This window comes from Falco cherrug, chromosome 2, assembly GCF_023634085.1.
Source record: "Falco cherrug isolate bFalChe1 chromosome 2, bFalChe1.pri, whole genome shotgun sequence".
NCBI lineage: Eukaryota > Metazoa > Chordata > Aves > Falconiformes > Falconidae > Falco > Falco cherrug.
Genome location: NC_073698.1, coordinates 86,352,133 through 86,379,171, shown reverse-complemented (window position 1 = coordinate 86,379,171; position 27,039 = coordinate 86,352,133). Strand labels below are relative to the sequence as shown.

The following is a 27,039-nucleotide window of genomic DNA, read 5'->3' as shown; positions in this document are numbered from 1 at the left end:
CCCCCCGCCCGCCCCCGCGGCACCTGCCGCCCCGCGCCCCCGCATCCCTCTCACCCCTTCAGCTGCTCCCTCATGGCGGCGACTGCTCGGCGGCGCCGCGGAGGCAGAAACAGCGCTGCCGCCGGTCCGGCCCCGCCGCCGCGCGCCGCTGCGGCCGCCCCGCCGGGGAGGCGGGAGGGAGGGCGGGGCCGCCGTGCTCCACCGCCCCGCCCCGCCCCCCCGCCCCCGCCCGCCGGCGGCGGCCCCGCGGGGAGCGCCCCGAGCAGCCGCCCGCCCCCGCCTGCCCGGCCCGGGGCGCCGAGGGCGCCTCGCCCCCCGCCCCCCTGGGCTGCTGCGGCGGCCGGAGGGGCGCTCGGGGTTCCCCGGGACGGCTGCTGGGGGGTTCGTTGCCTTGCTCCGGGCCCGCCGGGAGGCCGGCGGCTCGGTTCGCTCGCTCCCAGCGGACTTGTGGAAAAAAGTCAATCAAATATATACCGAATTCAAATCCGAAGCTGGGACGGATTTGAAACGGGCCTTAACCTGGGTCTTAGCTTTGCAGCTGTTAATTTGAGCGCTTAAAATGCCACGTGGCTGGTTTGTGAGTGAAATCAGGTAATTTAATTTCTGAGGGCTTGCCTCGGCCTCACTGGGAAGGACCAGCCTCTCCCCCGGAATTGTCAGAGCAGAAGAAATAGTTCTGCTCCTGCTGAGTAACTGTCGCAGTGTTTCTTTGTATTAATTCCTACTTAATATTCAGTACACAAAAGCTAACAACCCCCTCTTGGTGTCACAAGCCTTTCAAATCAGTGCAGCGCGGCTCCTCTCATGCAAGTCCTGAATCCGCCTCCTTTATTCAGTAAAGTAATGCTGTGTGGAGAACCCAGTCCTTCACGCAACAGACTAGTTCTTCAAGCTTACAGACTCTCTGCTTTCTTGATAAAACCACCCAAAAAGGGCACCTTTCAAATGTACAAAAACCTCCCAGTTTTTACACTGGGAAGACGCAGGCCTAGAAGCACAGAAAATCAATCTCACCCATCATTTCTATACCACAGGAATATCCCATAGGTTGCTTTCCCATTACATAGAGGCTAGTAAGCACTGAACTTGGTGGGTTTTATCCCAAGTACCAGGATATTTAGGGCTTCCCTTAGGGTTCCAGGTAGCTGGGTGATCTGATTTTATGAAAAGCTCAACAAGCAGTTCAAGGAAAGCCCACGTGTTTTTTTCTAGAGGCGTTAAAAGTGTAAGATGCTCTAGGTTCAGTCCCTCAAGCCCCGAAATGCAAATATAAAACTTAATGGAATTAAATGTTAAATTCTTGTAGTTTCCAGACAATTGAGATTATTTAAAAAGATCTAATTCCGTTTTCTGTTAGCTTGGATCTACCACCTCAACATGGAAAGAAAAAGAGGATTAATTTTTGTGTAAACATAAATCACTATGTTAAAACTCATCAGACTCCGTAAGAATTTTCCATGTACTTCAGTGGACCTGGTATTTGAGGAATTGCTGTATCAGACATCTTAGTTTTGAGGTGAATCAACTGGCTGAAGACTGGCAACTACATTGCATTAGCAACCTCACCTTCTCCCACGTTAAGCTAAGCTTTAAGAAGTGAGAACTCTCTTTAAGTCTTTAAAATAGGATATTTAACGTATTACTTGGGGGGAACCTCACAGTCTATTACAAGGAGAGAGCAGCTGCCCATGTCATACCAAGGGACTCAGGGTAGCCGGAACCCTGCTGTTTCACAGCAAAAGTGGTTTGTTTTCCTTCAAGAGGTATGTGGTACTGATACCCCCGATAGACATTCCTTCAATTTTTACTGTTTCTGGAGCTTCCTGGTCTGCCTTAACAGAAGCTTGATGCTGCTATTATCAAGTTGGTCTTCTTTCCCATACAACAGTGCCAAGTAGTAGAAATTAAAAACCAGTCTGAATTTCTCATACTTTGCATAATCTTCTTTCTCCTTGAGTTACAAATAAAGCATTGTATTCAATTAGACTCACAGCAGGTGAAACCCCAATTAGTGAATCCATTTTCTTGGCTTTTTTCCCCTACCTTACACCCACACACCACTTTTCTTCTTTTCTTTTTTCTTTTTTTTAACCAATAAAGGGGAACTCTGAGTCATTCCTCAATTGAAAAGCAAATTAACCCTTTGATCTCCCAAATCAAACCATTACCCACTCAAGAACATCCAGGGGAAATCAAGAATGTTGAAGGATTATGGGATTAAGGCCTATTGACTTTATAATTTGATTTTATAAAAAAAATAATTTATTTAATGTAGTTCTGATTGTTGTATCTAAATTCACAAAAGCTTTTAGCTGTTTTGATTAGCCTCAAAATTGTACTTTTGCTGTATAATTTACAGAAGTAATACCACTCTTATTGCAAATTACTTTCAAACTACCCATAATTTATTACAAAAATATGTTTTGTTTGCAGTATAAATGGTTACTGTCTTTGGCATTTGCAACTGAAGCCAATCTTTATGCCATACTTAATTTTAAGCCATTTATTTGATAAAAGACAGTTTTCTCCTGTAGACAATAAAACAGGATTACAAAGTAAGCAGAATCTGAATTCCCTGGGGTGCTTTTCTTATCCAAGGGCTATTCAGTCAATTTGTGCACCTACACAGAGACCTGAATCAGGAGAACAGTGTTTATTTCTCTTATACTGTAGGTTTGTCCTGGACTACAGCTAACCAAGGTATCTGTCTCTTCAACATTTAACAACACCAGGTGCTTAAAGGGAAATCACAACTCCCTAATACACGAGTGGTAATAATTAGAGGCTGTTTTATTACCTCGAAACTCTTTCAGAGCGGGGGAGGGGAAGATGAAGTGACTTTGCAGGCAGTCTGACTACACTGCTTGCTGTCCAAGTGGTTACTGGAATCTGTTCATTTGAGAAACCTGATTTTTCAGTTTTAATACGTTCTTCTCAGAATGTTGTCCCTTTTCTATGGGGAAAGAGCCACAGACATACATTAAAAATAATAATATGAACATAAAATAACTGATTCCTAAACAATAATGTTTGAGTATAAATCCCCACAAGTTTTACGTAGGAGATTAGCATCGCTACTCTGTGTTGCAGACAGATACGGAAATCCAAATGCAGAAATGGGTAGGGACTTGCCTAAAACCATTTAGTAGAGCAGGCATTAAATGTACAAGTTTGCTTGTAAGTTTAACACTTTATGAATTAGAAAACTAAAGAGACATTTCTTTAGCTTTACTGTCATTGAAAGTGAAGTTACAACATTTTGGTATTAACTAAGTCTTACTTCCGCAGTTCCGTGAAGCATGTAGTCCTCCTTACAAGTGTGTCTTTACTATTTCTCAGTTATCTGGGTAGTGGATTAGCAACCGCTTGCCTTGCATGTAAAAAAATGTGGTACACTGTGTTGGGCTGGCTACTCTGTTATGCTGTTTGAGTCTATTTTCTTTTTCTTGGTATAAATAAATAGTAAGAATCACTTGGGATGGCACAATGACACTTTCCTGGATCATCTGTCTTAAATATGCTCCAAGGGCTGACACCTCCAGTATTATTTCTTTTTATTATTATTTGTTGATAGCGCTCTCAGAAGAGCCAAGAAGAGAATACTGTTCCGGATGCTGTTTATTTTTCGTGTTGGGTTCGCCACCCCCCCCCCCACCCCCCCCCCCCCCTTTTTTTTTTTTCCCCTGTTTGCACATTACCACTGGAAGCCCATTAAAATACCGTAAATGCAATGAAGAAAAGTGTTGAAATTCTGCATTCATTTTCCCCAACATTGCACTGCAAATTAAAGACCTACTAAAACATTCATAGCTCTATATGTTTATTATCAATTATTTACACCATGAGAGAGTTGGAGAAGAGCATACCACTTTCTGCCCAGAGGCAAACCCAATTTGTGTCCTGTATGAGAGGAGGTGAGCAGGTGCTTCTAACACAGGGCTTGTTCTTCACCCTGTAAGTCAGTCATGTAACTGGCAAGTGCAGCTCACAAGAATTTACTCAGTATGTTTCACTGAGATGTTTTTTGAATAGACAGAGTAGAAAGGGGAATCCTTCTTATTTTCTTTCTTTCTTTTAATAAAACTAATTCTGCAGTAAATATTATAGAGCTTGCAGCAATCCAATGCACACTATGGAAAGTATTGGTACATAGCATGTGTGACAGGGTGATGTCTGTTCCTGCCAAATGCAATGGCACAACCTCTGCATTACTTTGGGCTGTACTCGTTTTTACTACATAAAGACACCTGCTTAAAACTGGAATCATAGTCACCCTATGAGATGAGTATCACAGAGCCTTGGGAACGGTCCGTGTGTGCCGTATGTCACACTGCAATGCATGCGGTTGATAAAAGATGAATGAGACGGTGCCTGTCATTTTGGATATATTAAGCATACATATGAATTTCGTCCTGTTGAAATCTTGGAAAGGCTGATTTGGAGAGGCTGCATTTATTTTTTTAAGCTGACAGTGACAATTTAGACACCTTGCAGTAGCAGAGTGTTTGTTCAATCCCTACTGCCAGGTGTGTGACCCTGAAAAGAGGAGCAGAGTGACACTGAGATTAAGTAAAATGATGTGCATCGCTGGATGCAGTGGATAGCACATCCCAGTTCTACCAGCACTATGAGCACTTCAGGTAAACACCTGTAAATGCCAAAAGCTCTTTTCTCCCATACCAAACCACAAGAAATTAAGAAAATTAAGAAAGGAATGACCCCTGCTCTTCCAGGATGGAGATGAACTGGACTGTGAATAATCCCAAGAATGGGAAGATCAAGAAACAAAATGCTAGATAACTAAAAGTATTTTTAAAACTCTGTAAAAAAGACTTAAAATCTCCCCGCAGGAAACTTATGCTAAGCAAAACTGCTTGCCGATCTTTACAATATACAAGTAAGACTTGAAAAATGGTCATTATACCATGGTAAAATCTTGATTTGAGGAACCTTTATTGGCAAAATGAATGGTTATCATTTCAGGGAGTAAGGCTGAGAAAAAAATTCAGACTAATAAGGTTAAATTAAACAAACCGATGAAGGCAAACTCTATTACTTACTTTTCTTTGTGTGCCCAGTTAGAAATAAATGACTGTTTTGCCTCCTGGGGGATTAAAATAAGCAGGATTTCATAAACTCTCTTGCTCACTGACTCTCTTTTCACCTCCAAATCTTTCTTTCCATGCATAAAATTGTCACAAACACAAAACCTGGTTTCCCAAATGATTAACTTCTCTGCTGTTTCCTATCGATGTATAGATCTCAATAGCAAGAAACTGCATCTTGCAGCCCAGCTTCACACCAGGCCCAGAAAACGTGATACTAGCGTTCCTGGTCCCTAACAAGCAGCCCTCTCTGGTTCCAAAGACTTCCACAGACATTAAAGGAGAAGCATGCCTTCCTTTTTTACTAAGTTACTTCTTGGTTGCATTCCGTAACTTTTTATTTTTGTATTTCTTTGCATTTTTGAAACTATCAAGTATTTTTCTATGACTAATATCACACAAACAGAAAAGTTTTTCTTTCATTGAGGAAAGAAGTAATTTTGAAAAAATGTCCCTATGAAAGTATTATCTAGAAGAGAAAATATTCACTTGGGGAAAAAAGCCACGTAGATCATGCTATGAGGCTACATACTGGGATGTTCCCATGATAAGGCTGCCCTTAGGTACTCAAAGAAGAGGGCGATGAAATCTCTTGCATTTTATGACAGCTATATGCAGGCATGTTCCCAATCAGACCACTAGCTAGGCAAACTTTGCACCTCTGAATTTATGCATTCATATTTTAGCAGTGATTGCTTTGCTGTGTTCTCACAGAACTTGTGGGTTTTGTTGCTTTAAAATATACTTTGAACCTGTCATAGCTACCCCTTTTTTTTCTCAACAATTATAATACACTATACATAACATATACATATAATATTTAATTCTAACAAGAGGCCCTGCCTATTTTTATGTACACACTAGGCTTTTCACCATCTTTGCAAACACGTTGAGGTTGCTGACCTTGGCAAATATGATAAGTTTGAGGTCTACTCCCAACCTTTTCCCTAGACTGGGCCACACAGAGCCCTGATGTGAGGAAGGGATGGTTCGCCTTCCTTGGTAAATCGAACTTGCATTGAATTTGTTTCAAAACTGGAGTCTTTAGCTTCTCCCAGTACCCTGATGTAACATGAGCAAAGCTTAGTCTTCCTGCATAGCATGATTACTTTGCCTTCTCTTCCCAATTCTCTTATGTGGGGATCTAACAATAGAGGAAAGTGCAACACTGCACCTCGGGAAGGAACCAGCCTAGAGAGGTTGATGCGAGGAGGGAGCAGCTACACCTAACTAGCCTCACCAGTAATTCCATCCAGGCTAACGCCTCCATTCAATCCAGGTGACATTTCTCATGGTTTATTTGCATAGAAATGCAGCTTCAGGTTTAGGGTTGTACAACTATTCCCAAACCAAGGTAATACTTGGTAACAGCAAGCAAGAAAAGAATTCTGGAAAAGAAAAGTTTCTCATCTGACATTTCTGAAATCAAAACTTTTTATTTCATTTCAAAAAAATATTCTATTAAAAATGTACTTGTGCCCTTTAATGGCAGGTGGCAATAGTCTCATCTTGTCCATGCCAAAGACTGAAAATTAGTGTTTATATATACAGTCGTTTGAAACAGACATAGACAAAGATACCTACATTAACTAGTGCTTCCAAAAATGGATGAATCGGTATCAGCTACCATGGAGCCAGGTCCTAGGGCACAGATATTGTTTTATCCTAATTGAATCTAAATGTATGTTAACACTAAAATAATTCAGTAATGAAGGATACAAAGAAATTGTGAGGTAAAATAAAAATTATTTCTTAGCTAATGTTAGAAAAGGGTTTCATTCAAGTCTCCTGTGGCAAGTCCAAGTATTTACACTTTGACAAATGTTTCACATAATTCCAGACAGCTTCTGCTTCTTCCATTTATGGTTCTTCCTATTAAATAGTCCACCCAGGCTTTTTCATTTTGGCATCTTTGTCTAGCTGCTTCTGTCTCTGGCACAGTAGCTGGCAGTTAATTGAGGAAAGAATCCTGTGGATGCTAGCTGATAGCAACAAAGTGTTGCTAAACTATATTGAACAGTTTTTATGTTTAACTAAGTCTATTAATGGGAATGCATTTAATAGAACTCAGTATTTCTGTATTTCATGTTTGAATTGAGCCAAAGCTCTCACGGCACATCTCAACAAGGCTTGAAATACCTAGTAATTCTACCGACATCCTTTCAATCAGTTCTCTGATCTCTGCTGTTAAACAGAAAATGAAATCTCTTTGTGAAAGGATAAACCTGCAAAATGAAGATTCGCTTTCTAGCAACATAGATGAATTCACTGTGAAAAATTTGGAATGAAAATCAGAGATGCCTTGTCTACCCAAGTTAAAGAGCCTTGACATTTATAGTGTCTATGCACCAAAGGTACACAAATGACTTTTAGCACCTACCATAGCCCATTATTAAATCAAGAACAACGGTGACTGTGTGGAGCTCAAAATCAGCCAAACCCATTTTTTTTTATTTCTGTACTGAGTATTTTTCCACATTGAAATAATCAAACAATTTCCAAATTTGTATTTGGAACTATTTTCTTTGGTTTTGAGAAATTGCTTTCAAATGTGCAATCTAAATCCTGAACGACACACACAGCCCTAAAATATTAAGGATTTAAATGTTGGTTATGGTCCATATGAATATTCTTAGACCCCTGCTGCTACATCTAACTCCCTTGAACACATTTTCAGAAATGTCAACCTACAATTCTACCATATCAACATTTCAGCTTTTTCTAAACTGGTCCAGACTTACCGCTAGGACTAAATAGAGTTTCCATCTTTATCATCTCCCTCACCACATGACACAGAATACCAGATGATTTTAAAAGCTCAAACTACTTAATTCCATGTTATCAGTCATAAGAAACATCACACAGTTCTTGTCACCTTCCTTTCAAGGAAAAAAGTATTAAATTCAACCAAGATTTCTCTGTATCTACACAGTACACTACAAATGCAAAGCATATACAGGATCCGAACCACTTGTTTATTTAATAGTGGTCACAGTTTGGAGTTTTATTCTGGCAAAAAATTCATAGACATAAGATAACGTATTACCCACTGTGTAGAAGATGATTTTCTGAGTGTCCTTAAAGTTAGAAAGATCATCTAAACTCACAACTCCTGTCTCAGAAAACATTACAACTGTTTGAGCATTCATCCCTAATCCCAAAATAACAAAATCAGTCTGTCATATTAAGAAAATATGGTGTTGTTTTAAATTATCATTCTTCTCGTGAGGTCAATAATTTTCCTTCAATTACTATCAACAGCTCTGGCTCCTGGTTGCCAGCTTTAGAACCAACTGTCATTTTGCAAACAATTATCACCACTTCAATTAATGTCTTTACACCGATATGCATCAGCCAAGGGAAAATAAATAATAGAAGAGATCTTCAACCTTATCTTTCAAATAAAAACTGGGTTGAGATATGTGGTATCTAAATACTTCTGTACTTCAGTAATGAAGCTTATTTTTGCTTATGGGCATTATAATTTTTATCAGTATTCGGAAATGAATCTCTTGTTACATTTCCATAGTGGTGTTGCTGCAGTTGTTCTTCATTCTCATTCTTAGAAAGCTACTGTCATTATTTCTCAAATTATTATCCTTCCACCCATGTCCTTCAATTTGTTCTGTTTTTAGGGTAACTAATGGAGCAAATAATTTATTAAGAATAAAAATAATTTTGCAAAGATTTGCAGAAGCTGACAGCCTAAGAATTTTGCCAAATAGAGCCCAAGCAGGGAGTGAAGGATTAGACCCCATCTAATCCACTATTTTTTTCAAACCAGCGTATTTAATACTGAACTGAAACCTTTGGAGAGTTTTATTTTTAGCCGCTTGCCATATCGAGCACTCATTTGGCTTTATTCTAAAAATTACAATTTAGGAATCAAGGAGAAGAAACATATTTCTTGTTTATGAGTAAGGCATTATCAATAAAAGTCTTCCATTTCCCAAACAAATAAATATAATATTTTTTTAACTTCATGCCATATTATTATTATTTTTCTGATAATTTTCATAGTAAACATTACCCTTCACTGAGGCTCGCATTTATTTTAACATTTTAAAAGAGACTGTATACAATGATACGATGAACATGGTCATTTGGTGATGACGGAACACTCTGTTGGGTCATAGATGAAGAAAGTGACTGGTTTTGATAGTTATTCCCATGCCAACATTGTACATGAAGCTTGCCAGCAATTTGCAGAAAATTAGGCCAGTGGGGCTACATCTATGCTGCCATTTAAACAAATTATTTAGTCCGTGAAATAGCCAAGAGGGATCAACTCTACAAATGTGACAATACCTTCGTTATTTGGACCTTCTAGTGGCACATTATCTTACACATGCACTGCTATGTGTGTATGCCCCGAGACTATCCCTTGGTCCAAATTTCACACAGTGACTCTTGTTCTTATTGCCGAGAAGTGAACCACTCTACAGCAGGCTGGGCATGGTACTCCTTTACTTCCCACATAGTGCTGCTGTGGAGCTAAAGCATGATTTTATTTAATTTTTTTAATTATTATTTATTTTTTTTACCTCATTTTAAATTGTCTGACCTATTGTGGGAGTTGTTGCAGCCAAAGCACTGCAAGAACTGTGGTATCTTTTTGAAACTGGTTGGGCCTGTCCCTGCAGAATAAATCTATCACATTAAATGGCGAAAATACCTCCCTACAGCGGGGGAACCAGAAGAGTTCTAGATCAGCTCAAAACCCTGTGATTTAAATGCCATGCAGTAGAATATAGTCACAACTGCTTTGCTGTGCTAGATCCTTAAGCCTTCCTGATGAGCTAACCAAAGAAATCAGCTGGTAATCAAAGTAATTATTTTTAAGCAGTGGATTTGCAATCCAGACACTACCAATGAAGAGCAGCCATATCATAATTACTTTTAAAGTGTGCTGAATGCTCTATATACAGTTTCCAAAGTTTGCAGCAGTCAAAATTTCTAAGAAAAACAACTATTATTTCCATTCAAAAACTTTGTAAGCTGGCACAATGTCTGACAGTTAACTAATCGAAGAAGCACTTCCAGTGCATACCAGCAGAGCAGCTGGCCTCTCACGGCATTTATTCCTTAAAGGTTCATTAGGAACAAAGAAATGTTTTAGGTGGCAATTTCTATAAGAACTGGTAAAAGATAAGACTTAGAAGAATACTCATCTGCTCTCATGGACTCCTCTGCATTCACATACACTGCAGCATCTTGCCAAGTCTTTAAACTGCAAAAGCACAGTGTGCAACAACAATGTTCTAACCCTTTTAGTGCATTGCATGCTACATACGGAGCTAGATTTTACTTCCAAACAAAATTTTGGCTGCATTCCTTAGCGAGTACAGGTTGTTCTCACATTGGCAGACTATCCCATTCTCTCACTTAAAACAATTTAATGGATGTTTAATTTCATGGGTTGGCTTATTCCTAGATGGGCACAGTTTATATAAATCAGTTCCAGCCACCAACTCCAACATTGAAAAAGAGAGTTCTTATTTTCTTAATTTAGAACATTATGCTGAAATTATATTTTTCTCTACATCCTCTTTTTCTGTAATTTGCAATTAAGAGAATAATTTAAAATACCCTTTACAGAACAGTTTAAGTGTCCGTTCTATAGTCTCCTCTTTCTAACTGAACATTTAATAAAGTGTTAAGCCTGACATTACAGACTTTGGTGAGAAATCTAGCATTGGATTTCAGTGCCTTCAAGATAAACCTTGTTGGGAAAAAAACCCTATTCATAAGCAATGCAGCACTATTCTATGCTATCATCCTTACTCATTGTGCAAATATTATTGGTTTCAATAATGCCTTCTTTACAGATACAGTTTGGTCTGATCCTCCCTGCCTTTAAACAATCAGACTGAACACGGGTAAATACAGGGAATTTGAATAGTAATATGGGTACTAAATTACTAAAAATACTACAGCACCAACCTTAGATTGTTGTATATATGTAAGAGCAGATTTGAGATTGCTATTTTCAAGGAACTCTTCAAGTTTATTACATTGGCAATATAAATTTTTGATCTTTAATGGAGCATAAAGGCAGAATGGAACTTTAGAGTGAGGAGTACATATAGAAACAAGGACAACTTCAAGCCTAACTGCATTTTGCATCAGCCAATATCTTAACCTGAAAGGATCATCTGGTCAGTCTCTTATGTGGTGTAAAGTAAAAAAAAAAAAAATAAGAATAGCTACATCTTTTGCAGTCGTGGGAATAAGACAAAGGTGGATAGGGAAGTGGTGGGTATACAGTACAATAACTTCCAGCTGGTGTATCATCTGTCTGCTGATAGGTATGTTTAAATAAATAAATGATCAAGTATAGTCTAATTAAAAAAAAATAATCAACAAAGTCAGGATGAGTTTTTGGAAATAAAATATGACTTTGCAACACAAGTTATATGAAAGCAGCAAGATGATTAAAATGCAGAATCTTATTTATTATACATTAGGTAGATCAAAGCTTCTCAGTGATAACAAGTCACTGATTGGGGGCTGCCACCTGTTTGGTCTCCCTTGCAATGGGAATCTCTTAGGTAAACTGTGTTAAATGTTGTCAGTACATATTACACTTATGAACAGTTTACATTAAAAAAAATAAAATTAAAAATTATTCTTATTTTCCTGGAGAGTTTTACTCATTATTCACCAGCACATACATTACTTAGTAAATACAAAAAGGAAATCCTGTGTAATTCAAGAAGGTTTCAGAAAAAACAAAAAAATTGCAGGTAAATGCTGTTACTTGAGGCACATCACATACTTCTTTGAGATAGTGGCGACAAGACCTAAAAGGTATGAAATTAGCTGTGGCTTTGGACAGTGGTGATGTTTGAAGCAGGCTAGGCTCAGAGAGGACATATTGTGGCAAGCAAATTATCCAGGAAAAAAAATATCTAGAAAGCAGGGCAGGAGGCAGTTTTCTAGATTTTTGTTGTTGTTGTTTGTCCTTTTGTCTAACTTCACAAAGAAGAGGAAATCTATGACTTAAGGGAATTGCGTAGGTGTAAATGTCTAATAATTATTGGGAGGATCTAATAAAGAGAGAATTGAGGAAAGCTGAAAATCTGCAAGATACATCAAGACAAGGCAAGGCAGTGATAACCTTTGACGGTGTCCTTGAAACTTGGTACAGAACTGGTGAAACTAAGGAGCAGAACTTCAGTCTGGAGATGTCTGAGCAATACTGGGCTCTCAGGGCTTTAAATGACTATTTGTGACATAACGGAAAGAAAAAGGAGGAGTGAGTAAGAGTCAGATCTGTTTAAAGTCAGCAGAAATTTAATTTGGGTTTATAAAACTGGGGAAAAAAAAGTTGATAAGTACTTTAAAAGCCATGTGCACTGAAGGAAAATTGTTTGGGAGGTCTCTGGTTGTTATAAGTGTATGCCATTGACCTAAACCAACATCGGGACCATCACAGGAGAAAGGAGTCCCACTGGCTGGCTCTATCCAAACCGAAGATGACTATTTTCCACAATGTGGCATACCCACACAGGCGAGTTTGATAAAAGATTCACACTGACAGACTCTTTTCCACTCCTTATTTATAGAATAGTGAACAAATGCCCCAGAGCAAAGCAGTGCTGAGGGTTTTGCGCTCCGCTTTCTTAAAAGAAAACTGTAGAAATACAGATTTGCATTTTGCCAGCAGCAAATGTTTATTCCACAATACTTTGGGCACTGATGTGAAAAAACATGATACATGAGAGGAAATGCTGAAAGCCAGAATTTGATCCCTTTTATGCTGCTAAAAATAAGAAGTAAATTTGCTGAAATCAATGAGCGTATCTCTCAACCCTTGCAAGTTGCTTTCAGTGCAGAACTTAAATTTGATTTCCAAACTTCTGACAGTATGTCAGATGGGACCCTAAACTGCACCCAGCACAACGGAGTTATCTGTAGGTTCTTTTGCTCAGGATTGTTACAGTGCGATGAAATACTTATTTCTCCCTCAAACTGGAAACAGGAGAAGAAATAATAGCATATGAAAGCAAGTAGTAATATGTAATGACCATATTAAAGTTTTCATTGCTTTTGTGCCATAGCACAGTTAGAATAGTGGAAAAGCAGATGAATGAGGAATGTGCAGGAGAAAACTCTGGCCAAACACTGCCTACAATTGAACAGTCTGCTAAATGTTTTAAATTGTTTGGTAAAATTACCGCAGCACTAAAAGAATAAGTACCTCTGTTAACAGGCAGTAATTAAAAGACCAAATAAGGTGAGTGCACCTATGGTCAAAAAGATAATTTCTTGGTGTGTTTTGTTTATGCTCCTAGGGATGGTTTATGTCAAAATAGCTCAGTTCAGAAGCCTGAAACATAAACCAGTATTTGGAAATGGTGATGAGCTCATCAGTAAGAGACCTTTGGAACTCACAACTTTTTTAACCTCTGATTTTCATTTGATACTTAAAGTAAACTGAACTATAGAGGTAAAATATGCTTTTCAGCAACTGGGTCCTAGTGGCTAAAATGCTCTTACTGGCAGAAATCTGGAAGTAATCTCCTTCTAAACACAAGTAAAATTTCAAGATGCCTTTATTCCAGATTACTTGCAATAAAAGTTTATAGATGGAGAAATAAAAATGTGATTGAGGTTTAGTAGTTCTAACTCTTGGTTTTTATTTTTTGTTCCTGTAATCATGGACATTTCCAGCTACAAAATACATAGTCTGTTTACACTCAGGAAAACAACTGCAAACCACTTATTTCTACTCCCCAGTGTTTCTATAGGTTGAAGCTGGGCATGATTTTGAAGAATAATATACAAAACCAAGTTGAGGATATTTCATTTGCTTACTTCTGCTTCCACAGTTAATTCTTTAGAGGGGAAATATGCAACTAATATAGCATATCTGAAATCCATACTCACAGAGATGCTTCTCCATCTGTATTTCTAGAACAAGTGCAGAAACATTAACCAAGAACAGCTTCAGTAGCTTTTTCAAGGACACCCACAAGTAGAAAGTATGCATACATATATTTTGGGAAACAGCGTTTACCCATTTTGGATAAATAAGAAACTGGCAATTTCCTCTTATTTGCCACAACAGTGCTCAAGGGTCTGTCCCTGAATGAATGGAGTCTGGAATGGAAAATAGTAATCTGTCACTGATCCTTCCCAGAAATGGCTTCTCTGCCTGTCATTATTACAATAAACAAGGCTATAAACCCCTTGCAATTTAGGTAAATCTTTGTAATGATGTTATAGTTCAGTGCTTGTAAAGTGCTAATAATCTGGAGAGATCTCCAAAGTTCATTTTAAAAAAGGTAGGTTACTTATTTGATGATGAGAAGATTCAGCATTGCAAGAAACTGGTATTGAACTTAGATTTACAAACAAGCTCGCTTAGACAGAATGCTAAACATGAAACCTTTTAGCAAAATGAAGACTGGATTCTGGATTCAGTGAAAAGTATTCAGTTTTTACAATGTTCCACTTCACCACTGAATTTATCCATGAAGATCAAATGGCAAAATTCTGCAAAATATTACAGTTCAGTAAGTGTCTTCACTTCAGTAGACAATGGAAGTCTAAAAGAGAGAAAATGACCTGCTTTAACAGGCTGAATCTCCTAGAAAGCATCTGACAAGCAGCAAAAAAGGGAAAAAGTAGAGTGAATCAGCACAGGGAAAGATTAACTTGACCTAGCAAAAAGGTGCTTCTGTAAAAGAAAGAAAATAAGTGGTTGAGCAAATAAACATACATATACATATTTCAGAACCCCAAAGATACAGCAATTCCCTTCTGTGTTAAGGTCCTCCAAGTGCCAAGCACCAAATATCAAGCCACCGTGGATAGTTTCTAGTTAAGCAGAGGGCGATTTTCCTCAGGTATATATATATTCACCATTTTTAAGGGTTTTCCGATTCTCCAGGTCTCACTAGGTGAAAAATTAATATTACAAGGGGCACTATATGAAAATGTGCCCCGTTAATTAAAATACAGGAATATCTTTCATGGAATGGATTATACCCCCAGCATTTACAATGCACTAAGGTGTATTTACTCCTTAAAGACCCTTCTCTGCAAAAATCTGCAAAATGAAGTATTTTAAGAAGATGAAAAGGAAAGAAGGAACCTTCCTGTGCCAAATTAAAACCCAGTGACATAATGATAGAGAACATTTAGTTACTTCTGATCTGTGCTTGTTACTGAACAAGCCAGGATATATCAAATTAAAACAGTAGTCCTTCTACTGACCTCACCCTGCTCGTTATTTACTTTCTTTAATGTCTTTCACCTTGCTTTTCTTTTCTTAACCCCCTCTGTCTGCACACAAAATATGTTTTTCCAGAGGACAACTATTACTTCTGCTGTATTGATTGCATGCTTTTGCTTGAACAAGACATGTGCAAACAGGATGCCTCAGGGTGCATTTAGGAGATATGGTGCTAACTGTTTCTTGAACTGCAAAGTATTGCTGCAACATGCTCCCAGAAAATTACGTCCTCTTTAAACTTTCAGAGAAAAAGTAGCCAGCATCACCTCTTCCAATAAATGACATGAGTATATTCATAATCTACCTTGGTTTCCCTTATGGGGAGCACCTTTTCTTCCCTCCCTAATTCTAAACTCTGCAAGACAAGATGATACTTGAATAGCGTTTCACTACAGATGATGTATGCACTTATATTTCAATTCCTGAGAGGGGGGGAAAAAAAAGAATACATAAATAGCATCATTTAAACACCAAAACCAGCACTGAGCAGATGCACACTCCACTTAATGGGGGATTGACCACGTTTCACCATGCATGCATCTTTTACAGATTCTCAGCAGAATCCGTTACTTGGTACAGATTCTTGAGTAGAAGTGACAGACTTCATATAAAACTGTACTGTTGAGCAGCAGGCTGGCAAAAAATAAATGTCACTCAGGAGGTTAGACATACACAGCTATAGAGACTGTGAAATTTAGCCCCTGTCCTGAAAAAGAAATACCACAAAAATCTGTGAAATTGTAGAACAGCAACAGCCAAATGAATATAATAATTTTACCTGAAATATATGCATTTGAGCCTTTTCTATTTATGAATGACAAGTAAAGAAAAATCTTTTTTTGGAAACAAAAGCACAACAAAACATTTGCTGTTGCCCTGAATACTAATGATGGAAGACTGTTGCTATGGTGATGCTAGTTTTAATGCTCTTGCCTGTGGACTTCATATGAACTGCCCGTTTTAACTTTTGCAAATGTCATTTACAAAATGAAAACCCATTAATGACTGGCGAGGGCACAATGTTCCACTTTAATTAGAATAATAAGGAATGCTGATGCACAAAGTACAGGTTTGTGAATTGCTACAAAGCCCATGCTGTCAAAATTAATTACCACTGATGAGGATTTTGTTCTGATTTTTTTTTTTCCCCCAAAGGAAGCTTTAGAATAATACCACCATAGCCTGACTTGGAGTTGAAAGCAGGCTCTCATTTTTAGTACCAAGGTGGAATAAAGGAAGTTTCCAAAACCAGCAGTATAGAAGAAGGTACAGCAGAGCTTAGAACTGTGTTTGAGCCATGCTACATGAGCACCAGTTCAAGTAATAGGGTAATGCAAATGTCAACATGGCTGTGAAAAATAAAACATTTTTCAGAGAAAAATCTGCTCAGAAAACCAGTTAGGATTTGGAAAATAGTTTGCCTTTTTGAAGAATTTTGAAATACAAGTTGAGAACAAGAAGTTGAGTGGGTTCTAAGACATGACTCTGGTTTGGCTGGTGGGGTATTGCTGACTTGTTAATTGCCAAGTTCTGGGCCATGTAGATGATGTTTAAAAAAAAAACAAACCAGAACAGATAGTAGTGGTAAACTTTTGTAATGCACCAGGCCCTTGCAAATCATGAGTACACATTTCTCATGAGAAGGAGAAAAAGTTGCAACTACCATTTCTAATTTTGAAGAAATGTCTGAGCATATAAAGTAGGTACTATATTGCTAAAGGCATTTCAGTAGTACTGACTGCAATAAGGAAAGAACACTGCAGTGAAAAGCATCACAGGCAGCTGTTGAGAGTACATTATTCAGACTAATTGTTATTATTAAATATCTCCATTGTAGTACTGTTCAGAGGACCTAATTTAGAGTTGAGACCCATTGTGTTGCATGCTGTATTCACAGAAAGGAAACTTGCCTTCTCTTGTGAAGAGCTGAGCTGGTAAAGAACTTTATTTGTCTTTATGCTACGTCACTATTTCAGTGCCAGATCACTGGAAATGCGACTGGCATGAGAAGGAATAGCTGCTAAAACTATTTTCTAAATTCTCATTCATGAAAGACTATGGTTTAATGAGTTGTCAAAAGTTCTTCCAGCAGCATTAGTATGAAATCCACGCTTAGTCTATTGGTATTCTTTAGTGCTCATTTAAAATCACCCAGCCAGTTTTGCCCTTGACTTGTTGGTTATTGTGCAAGCTACTGTACTTGCATACAGCTCTGTGCTCAAGACGGCTGGAATTCCATTGTATGAAAGAGAAATACAGCAAACAATGTAGATTTGACTGAGAATGGTTGTGTCTACCAAATCTGATTTTAAGTGTGTTTTTGCTAGCGATGCGTTTACTCAGAACTTGCTTTCCTCTTGTGGCTTGGTAAATGCAGGAGTAACTGGGTGATCACTGAATAGCATTGTCATCAAAGACCTTCTTCTGTGAGAACCCACTACTCATATCAAAGAGTAGTTCACAGCAGGGCTTTGTGTTGAAAATGCAAATGATTATATTTTTTGAGGAGTACTAGCATGCTTATTTGCTACTGCTGAATGCAGCTGTACCTAGTGTGACAGACAGCCTGGAGGCAGCAGCCCGTTGCTCATGAGGGTCAGTGGGCTCAGGACTAATCCATATTTCTGCAGTACCTTGCCAAATGGTACATTATCTCAGAACAAGAAGGGACAAGACAGACCCTCTTCCACTCAGTAGGAAAAACTAGTTGGAGTTTGGAGGAAGCCAGAAGTGAACAGTGTTTAACAAATATGGAGCTGATGAGCGTTGACAAAGCGACACTGTAAACCGAGTTTATGCTTAACTAAGTAAAGCTAAAGTAAACTAAGCTTCCCAATATTGTGAGGGTACTAAGGTGTAACATTTATCTGAAGTAGAGAAAAGAATTTGAGATAACCATCTCCCAGAAAGTTGCTACTTAATATCATTACCAAGACAATTAGCGCTCTATGGTTCAGTCTCCAGGCTCCCCAGACAAGCAAGCAGTATTTCTGGCAATGTCAGCCCCTGCCAACACTGATAGACAAAGTATTCAAGGGACTTCACATTAATGGAGCCTGCTGGTATAGGGACTTTTGCAGGATCTAGATCGCCTAGGTCTTCTTCAAGACAGGGCAGACACTGGACTAAGAAGGGATTGGTTTTGTTGTTCCTTAGAATTCTCAGTTAACCCTTGTGGACAGGTAGGATGTGAAAAGTATCTGCCTTTTGTACAGAGCTACAGTAAAATTGATACAGGGGCAAGTAACCAAGCAATAAAGGTGCTCCAAACAGTACTCTGAAATTAGGTGATGGAGAGAGCAACAGTTCCTCAAACAATTTCTAAAGTTCTCACGTATTTTGTCATTCATGCAACAGAATACACTGGACTGTTAATTTCATAAGTACTGGTAAACACAGCATTGTGCTCATTGGTGAACACTTTTAATGAGCAAGTAGTGGCTGAGGCTGAATTAGATTACTGCTAATCAGAGCGACTAAAAATCTCTCAGAAGAAGATGACAATTTTAAGCAGAAATCAGAAAAACATTACAGTTGTTTGGCGCAGGAGAAGGAAAATAAAATATTTGAAGGGTAAGCAACACTACATGTGTAAAGCAGGCATTAAGTGCATGTAGTAGACTGAAAGGATAGCTAAGAGAGGCAGCAAAACATTGTGTAAAATAGTGGAAATGTCGATGGTAAACACAGGTTTAAAAAAAAAAATCTATTCTGGTCTTTCTGAGCTTGAGACTTAATAACTATCTCGCAGGGGGTGCTATAAAGAAAACAGGAAAGAAATCTGTAATTAACAAGTTTAAAGGTCGTTGGCACAACTAAATGAAATGAAACTCTGAAAAGAGAGGTGCTGGGGTTGTTATTAGGATATGCCCAGGGACTGAAGACTAAAAGCAGTGCTAGGACAAAGTAGGATAAAAAAGGTAACGGGGTGGATGCAGAGTGTTGCCAGTGGGAGAGGACTGGCTCTGCAAGGGGAGCATTAGAAGGCAAGGGGAAGATGCAGAAAAAGCAAGTGGTGAATTATAACAACGCAAAGCCTGACAACAAGCCAAAGGAAGACAAGAATGAACAGCAGGAAGATGGTTTGTTAAAAGTGGTGGGAATGACCTAGAATAATGTGAACACTGAAAAGATTCTTGGAGATAAATTCTTGGAGGAAATTTTTAGTGACCTTATTAAACGCTGTTTTAGTGAGAAATTAGTATAGAAGTTAAAAAAGACTGGGCAGGAAAAAAACACGGACTTGAAAAAGACATGAATTCCAGGAAAAAGGAGGGCAATGTTCTGGATATTGAATAGTGTCAGAGGAGATACTTGTTTTATCAAGGGCCGTCCTGAAGAAAAAGACTGCCATGTAAGGAAAGAAGTAGCAGATAAGCTTCAAAGAAAATACATCACTAGAAATGTAAAGTCTTAAACAAGTCATTTTGATATGCTCCTGATGTCTAAGGGACTGAAGAAGTTAAGCAAACAGACTTGTTCTCAAACATCCAGTTATTAGATGTTCTAAGTGTCATTCTTCCAATTTCTTCTTTTGAAATACACTATCTGTAACTGATCAAGAAACTTGCTGTAACCTCAAAGGAAACTTGTTTCAAAGAAGAATTTTCTCCTTCAAACCAACAAGGCTTTTAAACCTTGTTTCCTTCACTGTGACAAGCCCTTTGCTTTGAGTTCTTACTGCGGCGCATTAGCACAGCACCGGCTTGACAAATACACCTTCCTTTGTTGTGGACAGCCCATGTGGTCTGTCACTGGTTGAACAGCCCTTTTTTTTGGCTAATATCTAAATAGCATTCACAAAACAAACCCCAAACACATTGAAATTGATGATCATTCAGGTGGGTAGTTGGTATAAATTTAGTTTATGAATAATTAAAGATATGATCCAGAAGCAACAAAATTCAGACCTGTCTAATGTGCTTTTCAGTCATCTCTGAAAGTATTGAATATGGCTGTCACTTAGAGCCAGCTTTTCTTTTGTGCTTCACATCAAAGACAGTTTTGAAAACCATGGGATTTCTTTTCACAAAACATACAGTAATTTTTAAATTATAAATGAGAGGTGTCTATACTTTCTGAAACTATTATTGTGGTGTTTAGATTTGAAAATAATTATACAAAACCCTATAGGTTTGGGTGGGTGAATATCTCTGAATGATAGTTGCTACAGAGTTTATTTTTATGTTTTAAACTGCTTAATTTCAGAATGATTTTTTAATGAACTTGAACTAGCATTGTCTTACAAAAGACACATTGAATATCAATATTGTGAAAGCAAACTTTTAATATTCAATGACTGTGTTTTTATAGTCAAGATTCAGCAAAACACAGCAATAAAAATAATTGAACATCACCGCTATTGCTAAAAGTTGATAAATATATGAAAAATATTTCACTTTGAAACTTCTCATATACTAATGAAATTTGCTCATGCAAACTGCAGTATGATTTGAGCTGGTGATAAAATGGAAACAGAGGATGATTTTAAACTCAAAATGAAATGAAATGCAAATTAATGACATGCAAAACTTTAATCAAGATGTAAGAAAAACTATCATAAACGTAGTCTTACTTACTTCAGAACTTCTCTAAGTTTAGCTGTTAAATCACATTTATCAAAGGCAGTACATGGTTTATAGATTCCAAGGATTCTCAGCAAACTTGGTTAAAAAACTCCTCTGATATGATTTGAAAAGTGTTTAAAGCAGAATTCCTTCCTTAACTGTTTAGACAGAGGTAATCCCAGGAGTAATAGAATGCATATATGTGCATATAACAAATTAATTAAACCTTAAGATTCCTAAAAAAATTTGCATTTTTAAACCTTCAAGTAAAGTTTTAGTTGAAAGAAGATTTGCCTATGAGTTTACTTAATATTGCTATTAACTCTATGGTTATATCTGGAACTAAATTATACACAGATTTCCTTAGGTACATTTACAGTCTTAATGGCTGCAATTTCTTTACTACTGCTGCTGCTGCTAGTACCTAGTAGTATTTGCAATGGCATTAACTTTTTCTGTTTTCTACAAGATGTGTAGATGAGGTCATCCAGCAATGTTGCCATTGAAGCCTGAAAGCTAAATGCAATTAAACAGTTAGATTACATTTGAAATAATAGATAAGAGTCACTGATCTGGGAGGACAAATGCAGCTTTGGATTTTCTAATGAAGGTGCAGCTTTTCTGTGTTTCAATATGCAGTAGAATCCATTTGCTTTTTGTCACATTCTTTACAATGTTAAAATGTATGTCAGTTTGTTTATAGAACCTCCAGGACAGCAGATGGTGGATTGGAAAATACTGCTTGGAAGCAAAACTTATTTTAATATTTCTGTATTTTGATTTAATTGAAATTGAATACCTTACTTTTTGTCTTCCTCATATTTGTTTATTCCACATTTTCAGGTCACAACAGCTAACACACTGGAACAAAACCAATAAATTTGTATGACCATATACTCTTTAACTCCCATCTCCTTGAGATGCTTATTGGATATTTCCTGCTGCAAAAGGTGTCTTCTCATTACGAACAAAGTATTACACCCATGTCCCAACAAGAAATGCTTTGGGCTGTGACTAAAATCCTAACGTGGTGTTTCATGTTGGTGATATAGTTGAGACGTTTGCGTGAAGTCATCTGTTCTTAAGTCAAACACAGTAGTTTTGTAGCATGCCCTTTAAATTTTATCTCTGTCTAACTTCTCTCTAGCAGTATTTCTTAGCATGCTTCATGCAGGGTGTCATAATCTTCAAGTGGTAACTTCCACATTTTCTCCAATAATACAGCTTTTAAGCAAAAAATAAAAGGAGTTAACTTTCTAAAAACAAAGCACAGAAAAAGGATCTTTGCGCCTCTACTCCTATATTAGTGGTGAGCAGAAAAAGCATCTTGAAAAAGAAAATGAGGAGACAGGAACATATTCAAATTCAAAAGGCAATCTGGGGTATTTACTAGCCAGATATCTAAACCCCTTTTTTCTACTAAACATTAAAATAATAGACAGTTTCCCAGCAGACATCTGGATAAATATGAAACACCTGAATGAGACTAAATTATCATGGGTTTAGATATTTAGATTTTTTACAACTTTTATCTACTGCATGAAAATTCAGATGTGAATGTTAATCCTCCCAACATTAATTTACCCTACAATTTCATTAACGTAATAGTAAGTTCACAGTATAAAGTGTGAAGTATATAGGTGAAGAATAAAACTCACACCAACAACTTTGCAGGTATTTACAGCAACCTTCATTCTTAGTAATTTATTGCTATATTAAGTGAGGGTTTTTTCCCCTCAAGCACCCAAACTAACACTTACATACAGCACTCATGCAAACAAATTGTGGCCCTGCTGGAATAGAGGAGGGAATCTGTAGACACACAGGGGGAGTAGGTGTTAGCAAAGTTTGACCTCTACTCAATAGGTTATAGACACCATTCGGTGACAGTGCTAGGCTGGTTATATAGAGTTCTACTTGATAATGATTGTCTGTTGTGTTGTACCATAACCTCATTTTCTGAGCTTAGGTGCCATGGAAAAAATGTGAATGCTTGTTTCACCGAAACTGCTTGTTACAAAAGCAATTCACTCAGAGTTGCGATGCATTTTTTTAATGGTTTGTTTTTCTATAGTTATCTAGCTGTAGATTTTCTAATATTAAAATTTATCTGATGAATATTTGAAATTCAAAGAAAATATTTATCATGCAAGAGGCTGCTAAACCTGGAGATCATATTTGAAATTGTATTTCATAATGTTCACCTTTTAAATCAGAAAATGAGAGGTAAGTAAAATGAATGTAGATGATTTGATCATTCCTGACCTATTGGTTGGAATCTTTACTTAAGCCTAAATACAATCTTACTGACATTATAGTTCTCAGTTAATTCATTTTACGTTTTCCCTATAATTTATAACCCCTAGGCATAATATATACACAAATTAGTTCTCAGGATTGAAGGTCTAAAGAGAAGGATAGTACAGAACTGATTTCAGCTATTGTCTGACAAAAAAAAAATCATTGAAAGGACCTCAATAAGGAGAAAATAGGTCAAAAAATCCATAGTCATGATTCGGTAAGTAAGGACTAAACAAGTCTCTCAGGACAAGAAATGTGCCAGACAGGTGGAGAATGTTCTGAAAAATAGGAACTTATGGCAGTCTGTAGGAGAACTGGTATCTTAGAAGGTCAGAGAAAGAACAAATGCAAGGGAGATTTAACAGCTTCAGTGAGTTAATTTTGGAAAACAAAGTCAATCTTGGAAAAAAATCTGACCTCATCCCGACAGGCAGGCCACTTAGAGAAACAGAAGCAGCCCAGCTGATACGTCTGATTATTGCATTCTCAGTCTTCTCTTGATTGTTGCTTTGCCCTAGATGCCAATATAAGAGCATTACATAGTCTACCAAAGTCTGGGCATTCATAACAAATAAAGCTGGTAACGTGAATTGTATGTGTCCATATCCACTACTTTTTTCATTGGTATTGAAGCATTTCTTAACACACACAAATGTTATAGTCCTGCGTTCCATTAGACTGATAAGATCACGAAGACAACAAAAAAGGCACAGTAGATGAAGAGGGATCAATTTAAGGCTGACTTATTATATGGATGAAATTTTTCTCATGCGGAATGGGTAAATAGTTTGTCTGCTTGTTTGTGGAGGTAGGTGCATCAGAAGAGACTCTGAACCAAGGGCAATGCAGACAATGGACGTGGCAAGCGGTGCTTTGGAGGAGCTGTCATCCTTCAGAGGAAACAAAGGAATTATGAGACTTCTTGGTATGACAAGAATATGTAAAAAATCTGAGATATTGTTCCCCATTTCCTTGAAGATTTCATTGGACAGTTGTCAGAAGCCGTCTTCTCTTTGTCTGTCATCTAAATTAAGTATGTAATTGATCTTTAAAAAAAAGAAAAGTCTGACAGGCAAATCTTTCTATTTTTTCCCTTAATGTGCCTAATCTTTTCAAGTTCAAAGCATTCCAGCGGAAATCAAACATAATTCCTATTTTTGAATCCTGCTCATTAAGCACACAATGTTTAAAACATGGGCTTGAAGTATATGGCAATAAATTTTAGCTATCAGGAGCAGCTGTAAAAATCTACTTTTTTATGGAAGATCTGGCATATAGTCTATAAAATAGACCCATGTTGTATAGATGTCATTCAACTTTGTAAAAATTATATTGGCTATGTTAATTTTTTATTAATTTACTTCAGTTGTTAAATGTAGCCTGACTACATTTAACAACTGAAGTAAAATGGAGTGAATAGCAATGAAGCAAAAAGTAAAATTCAAGCAAAAATCATATTCGTCTTACAATAAATATGACAGTTGTAGCTACAATAAAAGTAAAATATTTAAGGCTATGTAATTACAGTCTATTACTCTATAAAGGTATTTACTCTTTGTATAGTATCAAAAGTTTACTTTTTATATTACTGCCTATAAAAATAGTTATTTTTATAGCCCCAGAGGTGGAAAAGAATGAGTAGGTGGATTTAAAATGTTGATACGTTCCTTATAATTAGGAAAATAGGAAAGCAAATTTCACCTAAAATTCTCTTACACAGCTCATTACCTGCCTAACACATTTTAAGATTTAACCTGCATGAAAATTATCCCTGCACTATTTAACCTCTCTATAACGCTTAGCACAATACACTCTTTGTGAAAATTTGTACTGAACAAATTTGAGAACAAAGCTTGAGAAATTTACCAAGCACTTAAACATGAACAGTGGCATATCAAGAGGACCACGTTCTATGTGTGTTGTGTCAGTGCCGGAGGAAGCCGCTCTCTGCCCTCTGCAGCAGGCCCTACGTTACATGCGCTGTTTTGCTGGGAAAGCACATGGTTTCCATCAGTTCCTGCCCCTAAGGAGAGGCTACAGACCTGCCCCCAGCCCCCACATCAGCTAAGATACGAGCAAATTGCTGCTGAGTACTTATAATTCATTTCAAAACAAATTAAAATCCCCTTCAGTTACTTCACATGTGAGGGCAGTAACTCCCTGCTGACAGCTGGTAATGAAGAGCAGACCCATGGTATCTTCCCAGAGTGCTCTTGCTTAGTCAGCGGGAACACATCTGTTTATAACCTCTGCTTTCATTTTAAAGGTAGCTGAAGTCTCAAGATTTCCCATTTATTTACACTCTGCATTTAAATTTTCATGACAAGTTTTGGAACTGAGGCTTCGCAGCCCTACAGATGATAAAGAAAAACTCTGCACTTTGACAAACCTTCGAGAAATATCAGATATTTAAGTTTTTATGCTACATGGCATGATAATTTACATCACATAAAGGCAGGCTGGAAAGTATTATACTTTTTCTTTCCTTCACAATAGTTTCAGTTTTTCCAAGGAGAGTTCAGAACTGAAAGACAGGGAAAGATCATAATAGCTATGCTTTAAAGAAACCAAAACAATACTTTTTTGGTTCTTGGTAGATAGGTTAACTGTCAGCCATACATGTGATTTTCATAGCTTGCTCACAGCTTCACTCACTCCATATACATAATCATACATTATTTATTTATAGTTCCCCACGTCTCTTTCTCTGTTCCAAATGACAGATAATTCCTACTTGCTTTTGTGTCGTGTGCTTATCAACATTCTGCAGAAGAAACAATTAACCCAAGTGATTTACCAGAACAGCAACTCTTTGCTTTATTTTATCTTAGTAGAATTTAATTCAGATAGATTCATTTATCCCGTCTCTAAGTTGAACAAAAGTAAAAGAATCATGGCTTTAATCTGCTTTTACAATGAAAACTCAGGGCTCTTAGCTTTTTTTTCTGTGTTGAAATTCGGCATGGTTAAACCACAATTAAAAAGCAGATTACAAATTAGGACAACAAAGAAGTATGTTTATTGAAAGTGGCCTGCTAGATCTCCAGTGTGAAGTATAGAAAGACTGCGGAATCTAAAACTAACAAAAATGTATGTCACGAGCCAATACGTTTGAAGCAAGTGAAATACTGTCAGAGGAAACTACAATGTCAAAGAGAGTAAGCAAGTGGAGACGCATAGTCCTTGGAGTAAGCTCACTGCATAGCTAATTTATATAGATAGGCTCATATGGATCTTCTCAAGGAGTCAAATCTATGCTCCTGAGAATCTAGCTTTGTCCTCAGCAGGACAAAGTTCAGTGAACTGCACTAATCTGTACAAGAAAATAAGCTTGGCTGGGAAATAACTTGGAAGGCTTCCTTTGTGGGAAGTACTGAGATGAAAGACTACTGTATTTTTGCAGAAGCATTTTAAATCCTTCAAAAGAATGGGCACCGCAAGAGGGTAAGAAGACAGACACTATTAACTGTCAAGTCAGTTATACAGAGGAAAAATAATGTCAAAGATCAGTACAAATATAGATAGAAGTCACCTACTAAATTTCAACAAATCATGATGACAGGGCTACTGAATTTGTTTTTAGAGATAAAGTATGTTGCAGACTTCTGTCCGACTCCTCCTCCTTAGTCCAAGGTAACAAAGACCTCCTTGCACCGTGTAATGGACAACTTTGCTGAGCACAGGCTAAGCCATACACAGGAGAGATGCAAACACAATTCAGAGTATAGCTGTTTTATGTCCCCTCGCACCCTGGAAGGACAGACACTGAGGAGTAATTCAGTTGTGTAGTATGACTTAATGCTTCTTCTGATGTTGCAAAATG

General features: G+C 37.6%; 1 protein-coding gene across 20 annotated transcripts in view; it reads right to left on the bottom strand.

Annotated features, from left to right (window-relative positions):
• The window catches only part of DMD (dystrophin), a 1,162,157-nt gene that overhangs the window by 83,564 nt on the left and 1,051,554 nt on the right, over nt 1-27,039 (bottom strand). For 4 of the 20 annotated variants that reach the window (XM_055701094.1, XM_055701092.1, XM_055701095.1 and 1 more), the window contains exon 1: nt 55-186. The exons of the other annotated variants lie outside the window; for them this stretch is intronic. In XM_055701094.1, coding sequence (XP_055557069.1) covers nt 55-74 — 20 coding nt within the window. In that variant the 5' untranslated portion in view covers nt 75-186. Of the gene's footprint in view, nt 1-54; nt 187-27,039 lie in introns of those variants that run through there. 20 annotated transcript variants of the gene reach the window in all.